Consider the following 23,403-nt stretch of genomic DNA (forward strand, 5'->3'; position numbering starts at 1 on the left):
CCCGCTCTGCCCAGCTCCTCTCTTCTGAGGCACATCTTTCTTCCCGTAATTAAAAACAAACAAACCCAAAATCAAAAAACACACAAGTTAGAATGCAGTTTAAAATAATTTAAACAATGAGTACAATAATAATGGGTGGCGCTGTGGCGGGTGGCGCGGGTGACACTGTGGGTTAAACCACAGAGCATAGGACTTGCTGATCAGAAGGTCAGCGGTTCGAATCCCCGTGACGGGGTGAGCTCCTGTTGCTCCTGCCAACCTAGCAGTTCGAAAGCACGTCAAAGTGCAGGTAGATAAAAAGGTACCAGGAAGGTAAATGGCATTTCCGTGCGCTGCTCTGGTTCGCCAGAAGTGGCTTAGTCATGCTGGCCACATGACCCGGAAGCTGTACGCCGGCTCCCTCGGCCAATAAAGCGAGATGAGTGCCGCAACTCCAGAGTTGGTCACGACTGGACCTAATGGTCAGGGGTCCCTTTACCTTTACTTACAATAATAACAAAACAAAAACCCAACAGTACTCCAGCCAAAGCGTCTGTTGAGCAGCCTCAGCTTTTGTAGCTGGAGTCAGTCAGGGCCCTGCCCTCCTAGGCCAGGTAGTGATACCATCATTAGGGACTGCCCAGTTGGCATAAACCAGGCATGTCCAAAGTCTGTTTTGGGGGCGTAATCTGGCCCGCCGGTCGGTTTAATCCGGCCCCTGTGGCAGTTTATTTCCTGGGGTAAAATCCTTTTAAAAGCTCAACAGCTTCAATCCTAAAAACAACATTGGTCATGTTCACTTCATCAAATCTGCCAGGGCTTTCTCAAAGGCAGTTCCCTGTTTGCTGAACGTCTTTCCTGACTGTATATCTGAAGAAGTGTGCATGCACACAAAAGCTCATACCAAGAACTAACTTAGTTGGTCTTTAAGGTGCTACTGGAAGGAATTTTGTTTTGTTTTGACTATGGCAGACCAACACGACTACCTATCTGTTTCCTGACAAGGTGCATCTGTGTCCCACATCCATGACTTTCAGGAGGAACTGATAAAACATTCCCATTTACCCAGGCATTTGATAGTGAAAGATACTGTTCCTGGCAATTCTGAAATCATTGGATGAAAAAATGTTTTTGAACTGTTTTTAATAAAAATAATAAATTTTATTTATACCCCGCCCTCCCCACCCAAGACTGGGCTCAGGGCAGCTAAGAACCAATTATAAAAACAGATTGATTGAAATACAACTTAAAAAACAAGATTAAAATACAACATTAAAACATTAAAATGCAGTCTCTTCACAGGAGGAAAAAGGAAAAAAAGAAAGAGGGGGGGGGGGGAATCAAATTGATTCTAAGCCAAAGGCCAGGCAGAACAACTCTGTCTTACAGAGTTTTTAGAAAGTTTTAATGATATTATTTTTTATTATGATTATTAGGAGCTAGGGCTGGGGGGGGGAATGAATCAAACAATAAATAATAGATTCTCAGAAAGTCGAATCCAACGACAAAACTCTATTCTTGCTTTTTTCCCTCCTATTCTGCTAAGGAATCACAGTGATACACACTCATACGTAAAGATAGCTCCCTCCAAAGGAGAAATGAGGAAAATCTCTCACATGAACACATTTTATAAACACAGTCATCTAAATGAGTCTAGCCTAGGTTACATAATTTCTCAACACATTACATGCATTGTGTGCATTTTAAAATGAATATACCTGCTGATTAAACGCAGAATTTCCTCCAGGCATAGGTAAACTAGATGGAGCAACTTGAAGTAAATCCAAAGGTGAACCAGGATTGATGTTTTTACTTTCATTTGTGGAATAATTCCACACCAAGGCACTTGGGCAACAGAGAGTTATTGTCTGCAACGGGAAGAATTTAGAAATGATTTCATTTAATAAGATAATTCAATTCAATTCAGATCATGCAGGTAGATGGCCAAAAAATACCAGTACAAAACTGCAATGAAAGTAGTATCAGAAATTGTTTACTTTAAAAAAAAATCCAATTAAAATGTCCTTTAACACATTTAATTAGAAGTTGCATTTTAATAATGGATCGGCTCAATTTACATTTGTATCTCTTTCATGCCAATCTCAATCTGATCAGAGAGAAGATACACCAGTACATGCCTAGAGACGGGGGGGGGGGGGGGAACCCCGCTGAGTATATGTGTGCTATTTTGGGGCTCAGTTTACAGAGGATTCAAAGCTTCTTTCTAAAAAATGAACAGACTGAGATCCAAACAATCCAAATCCAACAAAATGCATCATGAAGCTATTGCAATTTGGAAGACAGCTATATTGTTAAAACACAGAACCCTACATATTTTCTCAGACTTTCTGCCTATAGGACTGGAATGGACAACAGACATCCAAAACAATTTTTTTAAAAAACTACCGGTACTTGCTGGTTACAGTGACAGTCAAAATTAGCACACTTCACCATCAAAAGCAGTACTGATCTCGTAGTACAAAGAACAAAATTTAAGTTTTTTTGGAATTCTAGCCATTGTGGCTGTTCTTAGAGAACTCTGCATGCCTGGGGAGAGAACTGAACCAAGACCTCTTCAGGAAGATTGCGCATCTGATCCAGATCTATTCTCCCAATGATCAGCATCAAGTATGAATTTTAATCTCTTCTAGCATAGCCGAAACATGTAACAGTTTCACACAGAGAGAGACAGAGGGCACTATTACTAAAACTTAACAACAATTGGTACCAAATGCTTCTTTCTTTTGAAACCCAGCTGTTCCCTGGTGCACAAACAGAGCATTAGAAGAAGAAGAAGAATCCCTCACCTGCAGCATACAACTGAGTCCATAAACCAGTGGACGATGTTGTGGGCAAGAAAGGAAATCCGAACATACTAGCTGTGCAGGGTTGACCACAGGCCCGGCTGTAGTAGGGCTTGGAACCGCTAGAGGTGGGTTATTTGGTCCAATCATCATATGAGGTGAGTGGGCAGCTATGAGGTTAGGACTGTCACTTATTAACAAAGAGAGGCGTCTGGCACAGAAGAAAGCAAGTCGGCGTGACAGGTAGGCCGACTGAACGAACTCTTCGGAATACTGAAAAACATTTTTAGAAATAAAAAATCATTCATCCTAAACCATAACATTCCAACCAACATTTCAAAAACCGTTTTGTACCAAGGCAGGCGAGTGGTCAGTCCAGGTTAGGATTGTCTACTCCAGCCTTCTGCAACCCAATGCCCTCCAGATGCTTAGGACTGCAACTCCCATCAGCACCAGCTAGCATGGCAGCAGGGCGTCAGGCTGGGGAAGGCTAGTCTACTCTGACTGGCAGCAGGTCTCCAGCTTCTTAGGCAGAGAATGGTTCTCTGCTACATGTGACCCTGATGCTGGGGACTGAACCTGGGACCTTACAAATATGAACATAATCAAATCAAAGGAACAAGCAGTCTGAGATTTGTTTTATGCAGTGAGAGTTTCATAGCCACATCTTAAACCTACTTACATTAATCATACTAATAAAGACCTTGCATTTTATTTTTAAACACGTAGCCCACACATGCCAGTACGGATGTAACTCAACGGATTAATCAATAGTGCATTAGACCCAAACATGTACCACAATATGCCCCCATTGCAATAACTCCTATTATGAACACTGTAGAACACGACCAAGTCACAAAATGCTTAGCTGAAGTACAGTGTTCGAAACTCCCATTGTTCTAGGCGCATTTTGCGACATGGAATTCCGTTAGTGCGAGCAGTTTCTGAGCTCTGGGTGCAGTACTGCGCCTAAGATTTCAGATTAAAACTGCAGAATGGAAGGAAAGGAGGACCTTTTTCTTCCTCCCCACTACCAGCTACTCTCTGAAGGCTGGAGAAGAGACCCTCTTAAGAATATTAGTGGGGTGAATACATTCGGTTGTTGTGTCCATAACCTAGGTTTGAGGTGCCATTTAGCTCCTAGTATTCACATCTCTGTTTCTAATACTGCTGAAGTATATGGTGATATCCAACATGGATGTTCACTCACACAATTGAGTGAGTGAACCCAATTTTCTCTGCATGTACCTTCTGGAACAAATTTTGGGAGTGCCAGGGAAGGCTGGAAAAGAGAAACTGGAAGTCCTGCACTGCAAGTGGGCTGCTGCCACTGGATCTCACCCTTAATGTTCTACTAAGTAAAGGTAAAGGTGCCCCTGACCATTAGGTCCAGTCGTGACCGACTCTGGGGTTGCGGCACTCATCTCGCTTTATTGGCCGCAGGAGCCGGCATACAGCTTCCGGGTCATGTGGTCAGCATGACTAAGCCGCTTCTGGCAAACCAGAGCAGCGCACGGAAACGCTTCCCATCAGAGCGGTACCTATTTATCTACTTGCACTTTGACGTGCTTTCGAAATGCTCGGTTGGCAGGTGCAGGGACCAAGCAACAGGAGCTCACCCCGTCACAGGGATTCGAACCGCCGACCTTCTGATTGGCAAGTCCTAGGCTCTGTGGTTTAACCCACAGCGCCACCTGCATCCCTAATGTTCCACTACTCTGTGTCTAGAAGCTGGTTTTTGAACTATGGCAAAATTATATTGCCAACACACCCCAAAAGACTCGAGACAATAAATATAGGTAACAGGTTATGGTTATTACAATACAGCAACTATAGGATCTGCCAATCAGAATTATTCAACCAAATTAACCAAAACTATTGATGTCTGGGGTGGTGAGGTTCATTGACGAGGATGTCAACGCTCCCATGTCCTAAGCCAGCTGCCTGCTGTGATCATGCAGGAAGGCCTGAGAAAACCTCTCCCTTCTCGCTGCGTGCTCCTTGGGTATGTGAACCAATCATACCTTTAGTGCTCTACTACTCCATGTCTGGAAGCTGGTTTTTGAACTGTGGCAAAATTGTATGATGCTCTGTACCTGCAATATTAGTGGTAGTAGAAGTTTTAGAAGTTCATCATCAGCAGGCCTTATTTTTTCCAAGACATCCAATATCCATGTTAAATATTCGTGTCTTTCGAACAGTCCTTCCTGCAATGAAGTATAGAAAGATCACAGATAGATGATAGATAGATAGATAGATAGATAGATAGATGATAGATAGATAGATAGATAGATAGATAGATAGATAGATAGATAGATAGATGATAGAGTAAAGAGTGCAATTGGTACTATGTCCCAGTGTTCCATTACTCAAGTTACCAATTAAAACTAAAAAAACACAACCCAACAACATTAAAGTAGCATCCCAATCATTCAAACCATTTTAGACAAACAATAGAATGATTTGAAACAATCATTTAAAAAAAAAAAAAGGCTGATACATAAGCCAGTCATTCAAGTATCTGAAAAGATTCTACAAGGGACTGAACAGCCCAAATATACTTGATTTCTGTGGCAAAGACTGAGACTGAAATACAGAGACTGTCTCCTGAACATTCCTAAACAAGGTCTTCCCTTCTGTATCTCTTTTTGGGAGAGAGAAAGGAAGACAAACTCAGACAAGATTCTTGGATAAGTCTACAAGTTTTTCTGCTCCCTAGGTTTCAAGTTTCCTCATTCAGCATTCCTAGCTTTCATTGTTGTCCCCTTCTATCCAGCAGATAAGAAATCATATTGTTGTTGTTTGATGGTACAGTGGACACGGAGCAGAGGCGATTTAAAACAAATCAGCTGCGTTGTTATTTTGCCCCGGAGAATGACATCTTAGCACATAATTGGAAACGGTTACCTGGAACATATAGAAAGCTAGCTTTTCATTATATTCCCACTGCTTCAGGGCTTGTTCCACCTCAGGGGACACAGCTGCAGAGCTGCTGCCTTGGCTTGAGGTCATGTGATAAAATTCTGCAATCTTTGCCAGCTGTTCTCGGAGGTATCTGGTTGAAATCTGAGTCCATTCTATGAAGAGAGAAATTAGATGAGTTCTCACGATTCCTGCCCCCCCCATAAGCTGACAACATGAGGAGATACACAACATGAACAATTAACATGATAATTAGCTAGACTATCAAAGTACATTTTCAAGACAATAAACAGCAGGTCTTTAACACAGAGCCTGTTCAAATGGCTCCTAGCATGACATTCTGTCCTCTGCAGTATCTTCAAAGCACTTTTGCTAAATGATTGCATGCTCTGCATTATGTTCTTATAAATCTTGCTTCTTTGCAGAATACAGCTATTACTGGTGGACCTAACTGTGTTCTGCGAGTTTCAACACCTGACAGAGATTTCTGTTCTCGTGAAACATTTACGACTGAGCTAGGAAGGTTTACTAATTCAGGCCTGTGTAGTAAACTGCTGCACAACAGATATGAAAAATTGTTAAGATTGTGACAGTTTCTATTTTGTATTAATGAGAGAGAGAAATGCACAAGAGACATATAGCAATATTTACAAGCAGTGTAATTATATGGCTGTGAACGGCTATCTCTGGTGGGAAATAAAACAGATACACAAGAGGTGTTACCTCAAGTTTGAAAGGATTTTCCTCACACTATAAAGGAATTTGCCAACACTATACAGTACAGCCTATAAGCATATGTGTTCATGTTAGGAGTTGGTCTTCAAGATGTTGCTTAACTACAACGCCCATCAGCCCTTGCAGGGATGGCCAATGGCCATGTACTGGTGGGGGTTGTTGTTCAGTGACACCTGGAGGATTATGGGTTCTTGCTGAAGCTGATGGGAGTTGTAGTCCAAAACATTTGGAAGTTGGGGGAAATTGATCTACCTTTTGAGGCCCTGCTCTGTGTTTCATTGCCTCCAAAAGATACAAACGGGAAAGCAAAGTTAATTTATCACATCAAGTGTTGGAAGTTAGTTAACACACAAACTTTTCTTTTCTCATGTCAGTGGTCTGAATCAGTACACACACATTACTCTCCTTGTACCTCGAAGGATTATTTCTGGCAAAGGTTATCAACATAAAAGAAGTTGGGATAACCTGTTCCCCCCTTTTCAAAGAAGTACAATCTCCATCCTTTAACAGGAATATAACTTCTATACGACAATCTCCAGTTCAGCTTGTACAATGGGAGAGCATTAGAAGAACCAGCCAACTGAGTTTTCTCTTTCAGAGTCTCTGCTGGTTCCATTATAATTGGAGCATAAGAAAAGGGAAGGGCATTATCAGAAGAACTGGAACAAGCCACAGTAATGTGAGCCCAAAGAGAACTGTCATCTCCCAATACTATAGTCCAGCTTTACTATTCCTCAGTGAAGCTCTGAAGATGCACATCATTCTGTGGTTAAAGGCCACCTGAAGCACCCATCATGTGCATCTTAATATGCAACACACTGTGCTGTTAGACAATAATTGAAAATTAACAACATAACTCTCTTGAACTTCAAGTACAAAAAGTTTAAAGAAATGAATGCCCAGTGTACATGAATGTATTTAGGTTACTGTCATGAAGTCTCCAGCAAAGTAACAGCTACTACCATTCTTGTGAATATTATGTTGAATGGCATCCAAAATAATATTAATGCAAGAAGTTAGACAGCTGACATAGCTAAGCAAACAGTAGCATAAGTGGAAGCACACAAGCATAGCTGTCACTGAGGATAATAATAACAACAATCACAACCACAACAGCGACAACAACAGGTACCCTAAGAATTGTGCAACATCTTCCACAAGCAGAAGACGTACATTTATTTTGGCTGTTACGCTACCCTAAGAACGAGGCTCCCATTCGCAGAATGGCTGTGGCACAAATAGGATGCCCCGCTTAGATATTGCCACACAGAAGTATTATAAAAATATATAGATATACATACACACACATGCAGCATCACACACAACAAATAATGTCTAACAACACTAAACCAAAATGCAATATGAAAGTTCAAATAAAAACTTCCCATGTTAATAAAACCAGCAAACGTACACATGCAACCCAAGAAGAAAAATTCAGGTTTCCCAACTCCCTCAATCTTAAGAATAGCATAAGACATCACTAATGAACATGCCCCTGAGAATGGATGGGTCTTCAAGGCCTTTCTGCAGACCTGAAGTGTGGCAACTTTACAGAGATCAGCTGGTAATGAATTTCAGAGTCAGGGACCCACATTGTTTAAATGTAAATAAATTGTGAAGAGCATTTTGCAATGTCAATCTACCTTTCTCATTTTTCTTTTTTAAAAAAATCAATAAAAAATATTAATAAAAGATGTAGTTAAAGCAGCAGGCAGCCATATCACCCATTGCGAAGAATGCATACAGCAATTTTTCAGCTATTATGTAATGGGGTGTAGGAAAACAAATTCACATATATTCATACAGATATATATTCACATATATCTTGCACAGGCCACCCAAAAAAATTATATTCTTCTTTAATGCTGCTGCTGTAGTGAGTGTTTAACACCTTTTTGTTGGCAAAAATGGAAGCTTGCATGTATACTTTTTTAAAAACGAAACAGAATTGTTTCTAAACTGCAAAGACTGCATTCAACATAGTGCTAAGGAGGTGACGGTTTCATCAGCAGCAGGATTTTTCCTTGCACAATAGGACACACACAACACCAATATATAACACAAATCTGTTCCCCCAATGCAACACCAGATATGGGTACAGGATAAAGTGGGGGGAGGAGAAAGGGGGAATCTCCCTGTGCTAGCACTAAACTTTGCACTAGTGTGAAAGGTTCACTGAATACCAACCGTAGAATTTGACTAAAATAACTGAAATACATCTATGGAACACGCATTGATAGCACCAGGCTCACCACAAGAACACGCCACAACAATTTATGGTACAAATCCATTACAATTTCCAATGAATTCATATATTTACCAAGATTTGGATCAGCAGCCTGGCGTTTTTTGATTTTAGCTTCACAAATGGCAGAATAGTATGCGCATGTCATCTTGATCAGCCATGCTGCTCGCAGCAACGGCACAGAATATTTTGCTAAGTAAGCAAAAACATCTTCCTTTTTACTGAGAATTGGGACCTGGGTTGACAAGAGGTTAAAAAAAAAAAGAGTTAGCAGTGTAACTGAGGCAAAGTTAGATAAAAAGTTAGAAAACTTCACACTAAAAGATGGACCTCCTGTATTCATGACAGTGTTGTGAGAGCTCAGTAGGTACATTTGCACTGCAGCCACTGAGCAACTCCTAACAGAGTAAAGAAAAACAGAGGGAATTCCCACTTCTCCCAACCACTTTTTGTTCAAAATCTATACAATATGACCAGTTCCCAATATGGTTGGCACAGTCTTAAGTCACTTTTAATTTAATTGCCTCCCCTGTCTCAAATTTATGAAGCCCTCAAAATACTAATATGTACCTTTTTTGCCAGAATAGTCAGTGGTTTGTTTCCTGCTAAATCTGCAAACCAATTGTGAATTGCACTCTGGGAACGAGCAGTAACTAGCCAGTAATTGTCTTTGGCATTTACTTGCGGTTTCTTCTTTCCTGTATCCTGGAAAGTATTAAGTTTTAACTTCTCTTCTAATATGCTGCTAAAATAAGCTCCAATCTGATAGAGAGGGAGGGAATAAAAGAAACATACACAGTTAAGTATCTATTAAACACTGCCACATACAATATCCCCATCTGAAGAGATCTAGAATCAATGTTGTTTAAGCTATCAGATTAGTAAGAGTGTATTCTAAATTCCCTGGTGCTGCAAGTCAGTTTTCATACTGCAAAGGGCTAAAGTGATAGCCCATTATCTTTTAAAGGTAAATGCTCTGTGCCTATAAAACAAAAAGCTATTAACTAAGAATGTGTGAAGCGTCTATCAAGGTAGACCCCAATATGTAGCAGATACATAAAAAGGAAGAAAGTCCTGTTGAATCATAAGCAACATCCAAAATTCACAGTTTGGCAGTATCTTTATTAGGGCTATTATTTCCTCGCAGCTGTGCCAATGTGACTTCCTTTGATTTATCTGCATTTTGCAGAATACCACCTTTAGCCATTCAGAAGCAGATCTACAAAGAGAGGGACAGGATTCTCTACCAGCTGAAGAAGGGACTTTTCAGGAGTCATTGGTCTCTAGCCACTAGATATTCCAAACTAGTGGAGAATTCTGGGGAACTTGAAAGCTTACTCAGCATTGTGTGATTCTGGCTAGCCCTAATGAAAGTATTGTCCAACTTTTGAAACATATTAGAGACACACTTGAGCATCAGTGTCCCTCTGTGGGTACGTTATCTCCAGGTTAGGCTCCTGTCCAGCAAAAGACTTAAATATGTATGTTAAATATGTACACATTTAACGTGAATGCTAAACTTGAAGCATCATCTGGCTTCATTTGAATGCTTTACATATTTAAATTCACTGCTAAATCGGAGTCGTAATTAGCACATAGGATGAGCTGCACAAAGTCCCATCAACATACCCAGAAACCTCAACTTTGCAGTTACCACTGTGTTAACCCCAAAGAATTAAGAGATACAAAATCAAGAGGAAAGGTAGTTTCTTTTGCTGGAATAGCACATATTTACTTACAAATCTGTAAACTTACAAGTTACACAGGACATCTGTCTACTGAAATAATGAATACCCACAACTACCTAATTAAGAAGAAGGAGGAGAAGAAGAGTTTGGATTTGACATCCCACTTTATCACTACCCGAAGGAGTCTCAAAGCGGCTAACATTCTCCTTTCCCTTCCTCCCCCACAACAAACACTCTGTGAGGTGAGTGGGGCTGAGAGACTTCAGAGAAGTGTGACTAGCCCAAGGTCACCCAGCAGCTGCATGTGGAGGAGCGGAGACGCGAACCTGGTTCCCCAGATTATGAGACTACCACTCTTAACCACTACACCACACATTATTACTACTAATATTAATTCAATTTATGAATCACCTTATAAGAAGACATCTCAAGACTATTAACAATGTATATATTTGCCATCAGCACATAATAAATGCAAAAATCACATAAAATGCCTAAGATTTATTGTCCAATCCAGTAAACACATGAACAAAAGCATACCCTAATCTACAAATATCTTCTCGCACAACCATGGCATGATCACCAGACATAAATCTACACACTGAAGCCATTCCAAAGAGCAATAATGTACACATTCAAATGCCTGGCAATGCAAAACAAAAGTTTTTGCCTTGTGTCTGAATGTGATCATAGGAGTGGCTGTGAAGGAAAACAGATGAAATTACTACGCTGTCATAAAGGAAAGTACTTTTGCAACAAACCTCAATCCCGACCTTACCTTTGAAGGGTTAATGACAATATTCCTAGCAGAGCCATGCTCATCTCCAGAGAAGGCTGGCTGGTTACTGAAACCTTGCTTTACATTCACAGCCGTAAGTTCATCCTACAAAGAGAGAGTTTTTGTTAAGTTATTCAAGCTGTAGGTTGAAGTTTTAATTACCTTGCTCAATGCCTTTTTGAAGGAATTAAAATTCCTCATGCATTTTATATACCACAAAATGTCATGCTGAAACAGTAATGCGCTCCCTCTATACGCCATAGTCTTTCACATCAGTGTATTTTGGGATAACACTAGTCTTTTATCTGCAGGAAGTTGCTTACCAGGCCGAATGTTATCAAGGCTTAATCTCCTACACATTCACTTTCATCATCAAAGGATAGCATTTTCCAGGATACACAGAGACAAACACTGACTTTCTAATGTTCTGCCACCATCTTACACACGTCTCTGTATGTCAGCCAATAGATTTTGGATACCTTAAAGGCTTTCAGGGTTGGAAGTGGAATAGGCTTAACGGCTGTTTCCTAAATTAGATACAAGATGCTAGTCCCTCTTTCTCTGCCTCACACACAAACACAAAGGCACAACAATGTCACTAAGTGTCGGATTAGCTATGATGCCCCCTGTATACACATGGCTGCTGTAACATTTAAAATTCATCTTATCCCAGGCCGCTAGACCACTAGACATAGCTGCCGCCTGAACCATACATTGTTGACATGCAGCACTTGCAAAGACTCTGACCTAAACCTAGATAATCTTTCAACTAGTAGATTGCTAGGAAAACTGCCGTAGCCGGCCTCCTAGGTGTCCCAGGTTCAATCTGCATGTTAGTTTAACCTTAGGTCTTTTTGTGTGCATGCGACTATTTTAATTTTAATCCATAAGCTGTTATTGTATATTGTTTTAAATGTCTATTTCACTCTTGTGAAAGCAGTCTCAGTTGTGCTTCTTGAACTGGTCTTTGACCGTAATAAATTATTATTATTATTATTATTATTATTATTATTATTATTATTATTACTGCACCTGGAAAACTGTGCAGACTTCTGGTTGCCAAACCAGGGCAAGGATTCTGAAGAGATGGGGAAATATTCACAAAATGGCTACCAAAAAATGATCAAGGGGCTAGGGCAGTTCACCGATGAGGAAAGGTTGCAACCTTGGGAGATTTTTAGTTTGTAAAAATGGTGAGTAAGAGGGAGGGGATATGATAGGGGTGTATAAAATTACACACTTGTATTTGCACAACTGCAGTGCAGTGCTTAAGCAATAATAACTTGGTCCCACTTGTACATGACCCAGCCAAATACAAGTGTGGCAGACAGCCACCGTAACATCAACTCTCTCTCCAAAAAGACGGGGGGGGGGGAGTGAATGACAGCACAGCAGAGGATAGTATCAGCCTGCAATGTACTGGAGATATCACAGATATCACAGATAAAGAGATATCTGTGACCCATGGGCAACCTAGCAAGAATCTTTGGAATATTGAGGTGTAACTGTGAAGCCTGCATCAGTGGGGAAACACTCCCATTAAGTTTATTTCAAATGGTTTAAGCTTCCCTTCACCCCCATCCCAATTCCTACAGCATGACTCAGATTCTAACAAGCACCCTACCATGGAAACTGACAGGCAAGGAGTTTACATAATGTCAAGCTCGGTTAAATGAAGTATAAAGTTGAGCACGCTGTCATTTGACTTGACTTGACTTCCAAGCACTCTCCTACTGAAGACACACAGGGCGACTGAATGGAATTGTCGCTTTCAAAGCAATGCACTGCATGTGACATACTACACTGGGTTTTGCCGGGTTATCAGGTTAGCTTTTCAAAGTGTCAACTGGGGCCACTAAAGCCTAATCACGTTGTAGATTTGTGTATGTGTGTGTGCTTTATGACAGCACTCCAGCACCTGCTTCCTATTGGGTTTTTAAACACAGTATAGCTAGTAATAGTAAACATATAGCACAAGTAATAGTAAAGATAGATGCTTGTTGTGACTTTATAATTTGTTTGGAAATCTAAAGGGACTGCGTAACAATCTTGCTACTTTCAAATTGAAGTGCTCACAACATTGCAACTTTATATGACTACACTTCTTTTAAACTGCGCACGCTGATGAATGCTTATTTAGTCTATTGAGAGAACCATTAATGTTTCCCAGCTTTGGGAAACAAATTTTACCCAAAGTGTCAACCTGGGAACCACATTTTATCTAAGACAGGGATGGAGAAACTCAAAGCAGCTTACGACAATGATACACAATGATAAATACGCAATGATAAAAACAAACAGTATCTTAAGGAAAAGAAGAGTAAAAAGGCAACGGCCACATAAAACTAATCCCAAGGTACGGATTTCTTCCCTAGGGAAGAAAATGTGGTTCCTTTCTTTTGGAGTCTGCGAATGATCCCAGGATCCACATATCTGATGGCTGGGGGAGCTGGACCAGGGTCTCAGAAGATAAACCAAGTTGTTGGACATGCCCTCATATAATTAGTTATGTTATTGAGACCAGTGTTAGAAACTGAGATATGAAAGCTAAATGGCACCTTAAACCTAGATTATGGGAACAATGGAATGTCTAGGTACACTTTTATAACAGGAATACAAAGTTGAAAATGAATGAACTGCAGCTAAAATATTATGTTCGTTTTTCACATGGTCTAGTCCTTCCCCTGCCCACCCCCCTAAAATTCTTAAGAGGGTCTCTTCTCCAGTCTTCAGAGAGTAGCTGGAAGTGGGGAGGCAGAAAAAGGTCCTCCTCTCCTTCCACTCTGCAGTTTTAATCTGAAATCTTAGGCGCAGTACTGTGCCCAGAGCTCAGAAGCTGCTTGCGCTAATGGAATTCCCTGTCGCAAAATGTGCCTAGGACAATGGGAGTTTCAAACACTGAGACACAATGCAAAAGGGATTTGTTTGATTTCGTCAGACTCAAAACCTGCTCCTTTTGCAGTTTTACTGCTGGGTAATATTCTGTATTAACAACTCCTTGAAAAATACTTCCATTACATTATTAAACCAAATAAGGAACCTGGGACAAAAGAAGTATTTCTTCACTTGCTGCAGAATATTTTCAACTCTATAATCTTTATCAGGGTGGGGAACCTTTTCCAGTCTAAGGGCTGTATTCTTTTATGGACAATTTAAATAAGCATTTGTCTTTCCCTATAGATCCAGCCACAGAACTCCAATGACTCCTAAACCAGCACCACACAAGCCAGCTTTTTAGACTACATAGTGCTGTCATGTCAGGTCAATACAAAAGCCACTTTGTACCATCTCAGTTTATTTGCTTAAAACCATCGGTCATCACAAAGCATCTCTCATGAAAACAAGAAGATCATTTAAAATGCCAAACATTACGGAATATTGCCACATGCTAGATAAAGACACAAATCTAGTTCAATCTTCTATGAAATTATGGCCTAGATATGGTCAAGCAGTTGTGCTTGCCTTATTTTCTGGGTGCAAGTCCCTGTTGCAAATAATGCTGTCGTAAGTAATATACTTATCTTGGTTTGAAAGACAAATCATTTTGGAATTGAAAATAATAAGTTTCGCCTCTTAAAGTGTACCTGAATGTGCATGGGTGAGATATAAGATGTGCAAAAGACAAAACATAAGATGGATTTCATTCCAAAGGATGCTGGTGAAACCGAGGCTTTGTGGTTTTGGATATGAATCCTACTGCTGCAAATTAGGATAAAATACATGATTTTAAAAAAAATGCACCCAAAGGCCAGATCCACAAGGGAAGGGGGATATCCCCATACACAACCATTTTGGGTCATGCCTTTGTCTGTAGCAGAGTACAAGGTAGCACTTGACTGATGTCAACAGGCAGGGAGTTCCAAAGGTTAGGTGCTGCCATACTATAACTAATTTGACATTTTCACATATTAAAGAGAAGAAAAACAGTTTGCCAGGCCTGAATAATAACATGAAAAAATCTCTGAGCAAGTGATGTTTCCTATTTTAAACTTGAGAGCTAAGCCCTCTTTAGGCACTATAACCCGAAGATGGATGCTTCCACCCAGATCTGTGAGACCCTCCAGACATAGCACATGTTGCCAGAAAACTTCTGCAGCCAGGAGCCATATGTGCCCATGGAGGCTCCCTGCATAGCCGGGAATCCTAATCTTCTGAATCAGAAGACAGGGTGGAAAATAAATAAGGCTTTGTGGTTCTTCAGAAACGCTCTCTATATACGAATAGAAATAAAAGGGTGCCAGCAAACATCCCTGTCTTAACCTCTGTGAATATGGAGTTTCCATTTGTCAAATTAAAAGCATTAACTTACCCTAACTCAAAACAGCATTTGTTTTTTCCCCAGATTCAAAGGTCAAATATTGACATTAGCAAATGTGGCAAATTTTGTTCCACTAGGGCAAATCTCTATCCACTAGGGAAAGGTTGATGAGGCATCTGTTTTCTAGTTTTAACATATTTTGATATCAAATGGTACAGCAGAGAACACTGGCCAAGGCCATTTCCCCCTTTTCGAAATGTTGATGATTCTTCTATGTCAACATAAGAAGCTTCCTTATACTGAGTCAGCCCATAGTTCCATTTAGCTCATTACTATCTACCCTAAGTTGCAGTGTCTGCCCAGCGTCTGTCCTGGGGGAGTCCCAGGCCTAAGCTGGGGACTGAACGAGGGACCTTCTGCGAACAGATTCTCCACAACCTGGTTTTGCTCTGCCCAATTTTCCTGCTCAAGAAGAAAGCAGTTATAGATTTTAAGAACAGACATCCAAAATACTAACTGATGTGTAATTTTTAGGATCTTTGCCACAGCCTATTTGAAGGGGATTTATATTCGATTCCCAGCCTCTGGGAAATTTACTTCTATATGGCAGAACAATTTAGCCAGCACTGTATGCCATCAGCGACCATGACATTGTGTCCTTTGGGAGGCAATTGGAGACAATGTGATCCATCAAAGAAATTATAACAGGTATTTCTGAATCTGTAGAGAGGTGAAAAGAGACTGACAAGGCCACACTGGTACTCAGGAAAAGATACAGTACAGCAATACCATATCCAGCAGGGAAGATGAAAGATAACTGGTGTAGTCATCTGCAGCTCCAAGCTAAAATCCCTCCAGTGTATTTTTAAATGTCCTAAAACCAATTGTAGGAAACGCTTATGCTCTCAAGCAGGACCTGGGAATATCTTATAGAGAGCATCCCCAACTTAAGAGAAAAATTCAACAGGCAACAAAAGTTGACTGATTGGAGGGGCACACTGAGGATTCAAGCCGTGCAACAAACTCTAGCAAGAATTCGTTGTATTGTATTCCAACACTAAGAACAAAAGAATGTAAGAAGAGCCTGCTGGATCAGACCAATGGCCCCATCTTCTCCAGCATCCTGTTCTCACGGTGGCTAACCAGATGTTGGTGGGGAACCTGCAAACAGGATTTGAGCACCAAAGCACCTTCCTGTCCTGTGGTTTCCAGCAACCGGTATTCAGAGGCATTGCTGCCTCCCATTGCGTAGGCAGAACATAGCCATCAGGGTTAACTTGAGAGTTTGGATTTGATATCCCGCTTTATCACTACCCGAAGGAGTCTCAAAGCGGCTAACATTCTCCTTTCCCTTCCTCCCCCACAACAAACACTCTGTGAGACTGAGAGACTTCAAAGAAGTGTGACTAGCCCAAGGTCACCCAGCAGCTGCATGTGGAGGAGTGGGGACGCGAACCCGGTTCACCAGATTACGAGTCCACCACTCTTAACCACTACACCACACTTGTCCTCCATGAATTTGTCTAATCCTCTTTTAAAACCACCTAGGTTGATGGCCATCACTGTCCCCTGTGTAAGCGAGTTCCATAGCTTAACTACTCACTAAACAAAGAAATACTTTTTCTTTTAGCTGTTTGCAATCCTCCAATGTCCAGCGTCATTGGATGTTCATGAGTTCTTACGTTATGAGAGAGGGAGAAGAAACTTTTCTCTACCAACTTTCTGACTCAACCACAATCGATATACAATCAAGGACCTCTTCCTCAATATAAAGCTGTCACCTAATAACAACACCCATTGCCAATTTACATCAGCCAAACAGGACATTCCACATTTAAGTCAGATACTTGAAACTTAGGAAGCAATTCACTCTTTTAAGTTTTGAACAGAATGATTTTAAAGGATAATTAGAAGCGTTTGGATTTGATATCCCGCTTTATCACTACCCTAAGGAGTCTCAAAGTGGCTAACAATCTCCTTTCCCTTCCTCCCCCACAACAAACACTCTGTGAGGTGAGTGAGACTCATTACCAGACTAAATTTTCCAGAAGTTTACTAAGAAGAAGACATTGTCTTCTGAGTGGTAACATAGTCCCAACCATGACACTCTACTGCTTCAGTATTTGGATGTTCTGTATTCCCATTATTTTGAGGACCTACCTTGTTGACTGGGTTAATGCTCCAAAGTACTTCTGTATGCCCACCACTATGTCTTCATAGAAATGAAACACTACCAACTGCTTAGCTACTGTTAAGTAACTGGGAGTGGGCTGCAATGTTGCGGACTCCCTTCATCTAACCATGGCACCAGTGGTGATGTGGGCTGTTCTTAGGACTAGCCAGGGCTCCCACTTAGCCTAGCATCTGAATCCACACTGGTGTCTTTTCCTAGCTCACAATTTACAAGAGGTTTTTCACTCCTTTCTGTGTTGCTTCAGTGATGTCTTGAGTGACATAGCGCAGCAAAGCATCTGGAAAGCAACACTTCCTCGAAGCACTGTTGCATGGAAGAGGACTGACGTGGCATAGCCTGAACCATGCCAGTTTATAGAGATAGAGGTGCTGGGGAGTTTTTCCTCCTTCCTACAGGGTTTCACATTAAACAACCTATTTAATTTAGCACAGAAGTATTGGCAGACAACTAGAGCAAGTCTGAATTCAGTATTCCACATATGTAGCCCAGTCTAAGGTGTATTTACTCACAGTAAGCGCTACTGAATTCAAAGGGACTTACTCATTGGTAAGAGGTTTGGAACTGCAGCCAGTTTTCTAAGGAAGTGGTTATTTTATAGTTGCAAATCTTGACTTTGTACTGATTTATTCCATCACATGGGAAAATACTGAGCAGAGATATTCTAAGATCCGGGGGCAGCTCCACAGTGAACCCTGCAGGGGATGTCTTCATGTGTTGGAGCAGCAGCTTTCTCAGCAGACTCCCATGATTCTTCAAATTAGTTTCACACATACTACCATAACCCCTCCATCGGCAGTGACTGTCCACAAACTGAACACATTTTTACATTCAGAAGATGCTTCAGTTGCTATAATGTTATTTTAACTAGTATGTACTTATAACAAGGATGTTTTAACAAAAGCTATGTACAGAATGTCAGGTCATTAGCATTATTTGCCTGATTTCAGCAGCAAGTAACAAAAGTTCAGTTTGCTTTGCAAGTTATCCACACCTGAACCAGTTCCAGTTCTATTAGCAGTGGAACATATAAATATTCACAACCACAACATTGATTACAACATGTGATAAGCATATACCATTCTTAAAAATATGTGGTTCAATGTATATAGGAAATGGAACACATTTTAATTATTAACCATATGGGCCCTTGTTGTTTGGGAAGTTGCTGCTACTGCAAACAGAAATTAAAATTAAAATTAAAGTCACTAATTATATCACATTCCAAAGATGACACGGTCTTGCACAGGTCATCAGGTGTGCATTGATTTGGTGTCGTTTTTTTACTCTTGTCAAAATGATTATGGAAAAATGAACATAAGCATCCCACTTATCTACCCACTTTGAAATTGTTTTGATTGAAAAGCAGGCTAAAACACACATAAATACCCCAAGAAATCACAGAAACCTATGAAAGAAATGTGCGTTTTTTAAATAATAATAAAAAACCTGGTTCTGTAAATTGGGGAGTCGCAAAACATTTTTCTTTACAGCAAGCCTCCAGAAGGTGAGAAACAAACTGATTTGAATTTACCAGCTCTTGCATATACCAAAACTTGTACTCTAGAAGACTTGGGAGACTCTGGCTGTGGCCACATGCCTTCAACTCTTGGAAAGCTGATCGAACAAGAGTCAAGAGACTATGAACCCACAGCTGGCTTTGATATGGGTGTGGGGATGAGATCAAAAATAATTACAGAGATTACTATCTCAGGCATCACCCAGTTTTTGATAATTAAGCCAAGCAATGTGGTACAACAGTAAAGATGGCCTAAGTGACAAGATTGGGATTCCAAGCTAGAATCCAGCTGTCAGTTATGTCATGCTAATATGAAGACCATTAAACTGCATTCTATATGCCTGGGATCGCCAATGTGGTACCTTCCAGATGTTGCTGGACTACAACTCCCATCATCCCTTGCCACAGCCTATGTTAGCTAGGGCTAATACCTGGAGGGCACATTGGCTACCCCTGCTGTGCACTCGTATCAGCTCTCAAATTTGGTCACAGGGTAACAAAACGGTAGCAAACAATAGGCCAATGTGTTTATATTATACTGTTGCACAACAGGCCAATGTGTTTGTATTATATTGTTGTTCAAATATGTAATATTTAACTATTCTGTATGCTAAGCAGCGTTATTAATAGTCAGCATTCTTCCCAAATAAAGCATGGCAGTTAACGTTTATTATTAACATTTGAAGAATATGCTCAACCTTTTTTTTTTTTAGCATTCCATATGGTTACTCTAAATAGAAACTTTTGAGTAGAGAAACAAAAACCTTCCGTCAAGTATTACAAGGCATTTTAGAAAATCTGAAGTAGAGAAGAAATTAAAATTTCTTCAACTGCTCCAGACACTTCCCAACCTGACTTTGGCAAGTGTCAGAAATGAAGACGAAATTTGGTTCCCTAGTCCAATATACGTGTATCAAAGTCTTCTTACATTTCGCACTGACAAACCTAAACTGTGAATTATCATCAAGTGGCAACATTCACCCGGTTATCACATTTACTGTTGTGGTATAAAGCAACTCAAAACTATCAAGTTGAAAGTTTGGGCTGGATAAGAAACAATTCCTCCTTTTTTAACACATGGTAAAACTTCCCTGTCCAATGTACAATGCATATTATAAGAACCACAACATAATTTGAATAAGTCCACAGTAAAAAATAAATAGATCTAAAGGCCAATTCTCAAATTACAGCTACACAATAAAGTTCTGAATGACACAAATTTTCGACAAAGCTTTCAGAACCACAACCTGTATTTTGGATACGGCAAGGTAACTGGAATAATCAGATGTGCTTACCCCCAACTCTATTTCCCAGTTTCCCTTACACTTATGAGTCCCTTGGGGATAGAGATTTATCAGGCATGCTTACTATAAAACACCATAATGTACAGAGATGGCACAATAATTTCATATTGAAGTAGTGGCTTTGGGGGCGGGATATTATTTGCAAGTCATTTGCCATGTGGGCTGGTCCAGTTCCATAGAGAGATACCATATAAACACCATACCTTCCTGACAACACTTTTCTCCCTGAATTGAAGGATAGGGCCTACCCACATGGAAAGAGGCTTGGAAACATTGCAGTAACATCGCATTATTCCTGCAGCCACACAAAGGCAGCAGTAACACCTGGAAATTAGCCATCTAGAAACAGTTTGCTGGTGACTTGTGGTCTTGAACCTTTAGAAGGGAACAGGTTAGTTACAGCTGGGTAGCAGGTGAGTGAAGGAAACAAGCAAATCCCTCAGCAACTTGCAGGTAACCATTATAATAGGCCTTTCCTCCCCACCTTGAAATAATTATGCGTTAATTGCAGAGCAGCATATCTAGATAGCATCACAAGTTACTATTCAGTGCCACTGGCTGTTGCAATTAATTGTTAAAAGCAGGTGCCTTAAAGTCATATGATTGTGGCTGTGTGTGTTTTGAAAGGGAAGGAGGAGGAGCTTTACTGACTCCTGAGTCAAGTGCACTAGCCCATGGGAAATACCTGTCTGCCACCATGCTTAGCACAGGAGCCGACTCCCAGGAGCTGAGGGGGTCTTTGCCCCCTCCCCAAAATAAAGTATTTGAGGGGGTCACACACACCCTGCAGTTGATGGGCACTGACATTCACATGATGTGTATGCACCATGTCATGTGAGCAATTATGTGGGGCGGGGCTTACCTCCCCCCCCCCACACACACACACACAAGTTGACACCCCTGATACCTAGGCACCTTTTTTCCAGTGGGAAAACACACTGACTAGTTCAGCATGGCCCTCCATCCCCTCACACAAGAAGTCCCAAGAAGTCGGGGGGGGGGGGGAGGGGGCGTTGAACAGAAATCAATTCTCCACATGTTGGAAGAAGGGTGCCCTTCACTACACATACCTGAGAGAGCCCTTTGCGAGGTGCCAGGGGCTCTTGCCCAGGTGTACCAAACGCGAGTCAGGGTTTGTGTGCGCGCGGGCGGAGGGGGGTGGGTAGGGGAAAGGGCGGCTTCCCTTTCAGGAGCCGACATTTTTCAAAAGTTTAGGGAGGTGCGCTGAAGGGACAAGCGAGCCGGGAACACGGGGGAGGAGAGAGGGGGGCGGGGAGCCGCCAAAGCCACCGGGAGCCCGGAGTGCGTCAGGCCCAGGCAGACAGGAGCGCGCGCGCGCACAGAGAGACCCGGTGCGCCCCTTCCGCCCTCCGGAGAAGCCGAGTCCTTCGGCGGAATCCCCTCAGAATGGGGCCGCAGCCCCGACTGCTGCATGTCCTCTTCCCTCAGAGCCCCCCATCCCCACCCCTCATTCTCCCCTCCCCCCCCCTTCCTTCTCAAGTAGCCACCGGGCAAACTTCTCCCCCTCGCCAAGCGCGCGCTGGCGGGGAACGGGCGAAAGCGCGGGCTTGCTTTTACCCCCCCCCCTCCCTCCCCGTTACCTCCTTCTGCTTGGGGTCTTGAGGGTAGACGTCGGGCGGCCCCAAGCGGGAGCGCTTGAGAGGTCTCTGCTCATAGCTGAGGAGCCCGAAGGCGGCCATGATCTCTCATGTTTAGCCGGCGAAATGAATGAGAGGGAGAGCGCGCGCGAGGGAGTGAGTTGGAGATGAAGCAGCCTCTGAGCGCCAGGGAGCAGCACTTGGCTGGCAGACGGGCTCCCCCTCTGGGCCTGGCTCTTCTCCGACAGGGGGGAGAGAGAGGCGGCGGGGAGGCTGCTGCTGCACAAATGCGAGCCAACGCACAGAGGCGAGAGAGAGGGGGCCACCCCCTCAGTCACCCAAGGGCCCGGTAACTACGGGAGGGAGGCAGCGAGCAACTCGGGAATGCAAGCGACTCGGTGCCCAGAGACACAAAAGAAACAGCCACCCCTGCTGAGCTTAACGTGATGCTGTTTCTTCCCCGGCTGCTGCAAAGTCTCAGGCTAGAACAAATGTCACCGGAAGATTTTTTTTCCACCAGGGATGTAGTTCCATTGGCACCACGCTTCGTTTTTCTCTCTTCCCACCACCCCCTTTCTCCTCCTCCTCCCAATAGCTCAGGTTATTGAGGATTTTCAGTCGCCACTGAGAAGGTCAACAGGGGCGGGAGGGATGTTCTCCACATACACGCGATCAGAGCACATCAATCAATCAATCAATCAATCTGAAGTCGGAACTGTCCCACCCATTTCCACACCCATCATTGCTAGCCTGGCCTAGAATGAATCCAAGTAGCGTTGGATTGACCATGAAAATGCACCTGATCGTGAATGTACTAATGTGGTTAAGGGATAACTAAGTCACATCCATTGTTGTTGTTGTTTAGTCGTTTAGTCATGTCCGACTCTTCGTGACCCCATGGACCAGAGCATGCCAGGCACCTCTGTCCTCCACTACCTCCCGAAAACACTATCCAACCATCTCGTCCTCTGTCGCCCCCTTCTCCTTGTGCCCTCCATCTTTCCCAGCATCAGTGTCTTCTCCAGGGAGTCTTCTCTTCTCATGAGGTGGCCAAAGTACTGGAGCCTCAGCTTCACGATCTGTCCTTCCAGTGAGCACTCAGGGCTGATTTCCTTAAGAATGGATGTGTTTGATCTTCTTGCAGTCCATGGGACTCTCAAGAGGCTTCTCCAGCACCATAATTCAAAAGCATCAATTCTTCGGCGATCAGCCTTCTTTATGGTGCAGCTCTCACTTCCATTACTGACCTTAATTAAGTGCCTATAGTACTATGGGAATTGTTCTGTGGGGGTGGTTTCAAAGTACACATTCATATTGCTGTGCTCCACTTCCTTGACATCCATGTCAGTTCAGAAAAACTGTGCCACCTATGTCTAGAACCA

The 23,403-nt window shown here is 42.1% G+C and overlaps 1 protein-coding gene across 9 annotated transcripts in view; it reads right to left on the reverse strand.

Moving 5' to 3' along the window:
• The window catches only part of MED12L (mediator complex subunit 12L), a 168,554-nt gene extending 145,968 nt beyond the window's left edge, over nucleotides 1–22,586 (reverse strand). For 3 of the 9 annotated variants that reach the window (XM_077929876.1, XM_077929874.1, XM_077929873.1), the window contains exons 1-8: nucleotides 22,025–22,583; nucleotides 11,152–11,256; nucleotides 9,256–9,447; nucleotides 8,761–8,920; nucleotides 5,691–5,860; nucleotides 4,880–4,990; nucleotides 2,787–3,056; nucleotides 1,698–1,847 (exon numbers count right to left, since the gene is read on the reverse strand). In XM_077929876.1, coding sequence (XP_077786002.1) covers nucleotides 1,698–1,847; nucleotides 2,787–3,056; nucleotides 4,880–4,990; nucleotides 5,691–5,860; nucleotides 8,761–8,920; nucleotides 9,256–9,447; nucleotides 11,152–11,256; nucleotides 22,025–22,123 — 1,257 coding nt within the window. In that variant the 5' untranslated portion in view covers nucleotides 22,124–22,583. Of the gene's footprint in view, nucleotides 1–1,697; nucleotides 1,848–2,786; nucleotides 3,057–4,807; nucleotides 4,991–5,690; nucleotides 5,861–8,760; nucleotides 8,921–9,255; nucleotides 9,448–11,151; nucleotides 11,257–22,024 lie in introns of all 9 variants that reach the window. The other 6 variants (XM_077929875.1, XM_077929870.1, XM_077929872.1 and 3 more) reach the window with 4 other exon arrangements.
• Nucleotides 22,587–23,403: the final 817 nt, after the last annotated feature.

This window comes from Podarcis muralis, chromosome 6 (genome assembly GCF_964188315.1).
Source record: "Podarcis muralis chromosome 6, rPodMur119.hap1.1, whole genome shotgun sequence".
NCBI lineage: Eukaryota > Metazoa > Chordata > Lepidosauria > Squamata > Lacertidae > Podarcis > Podarcis muralis.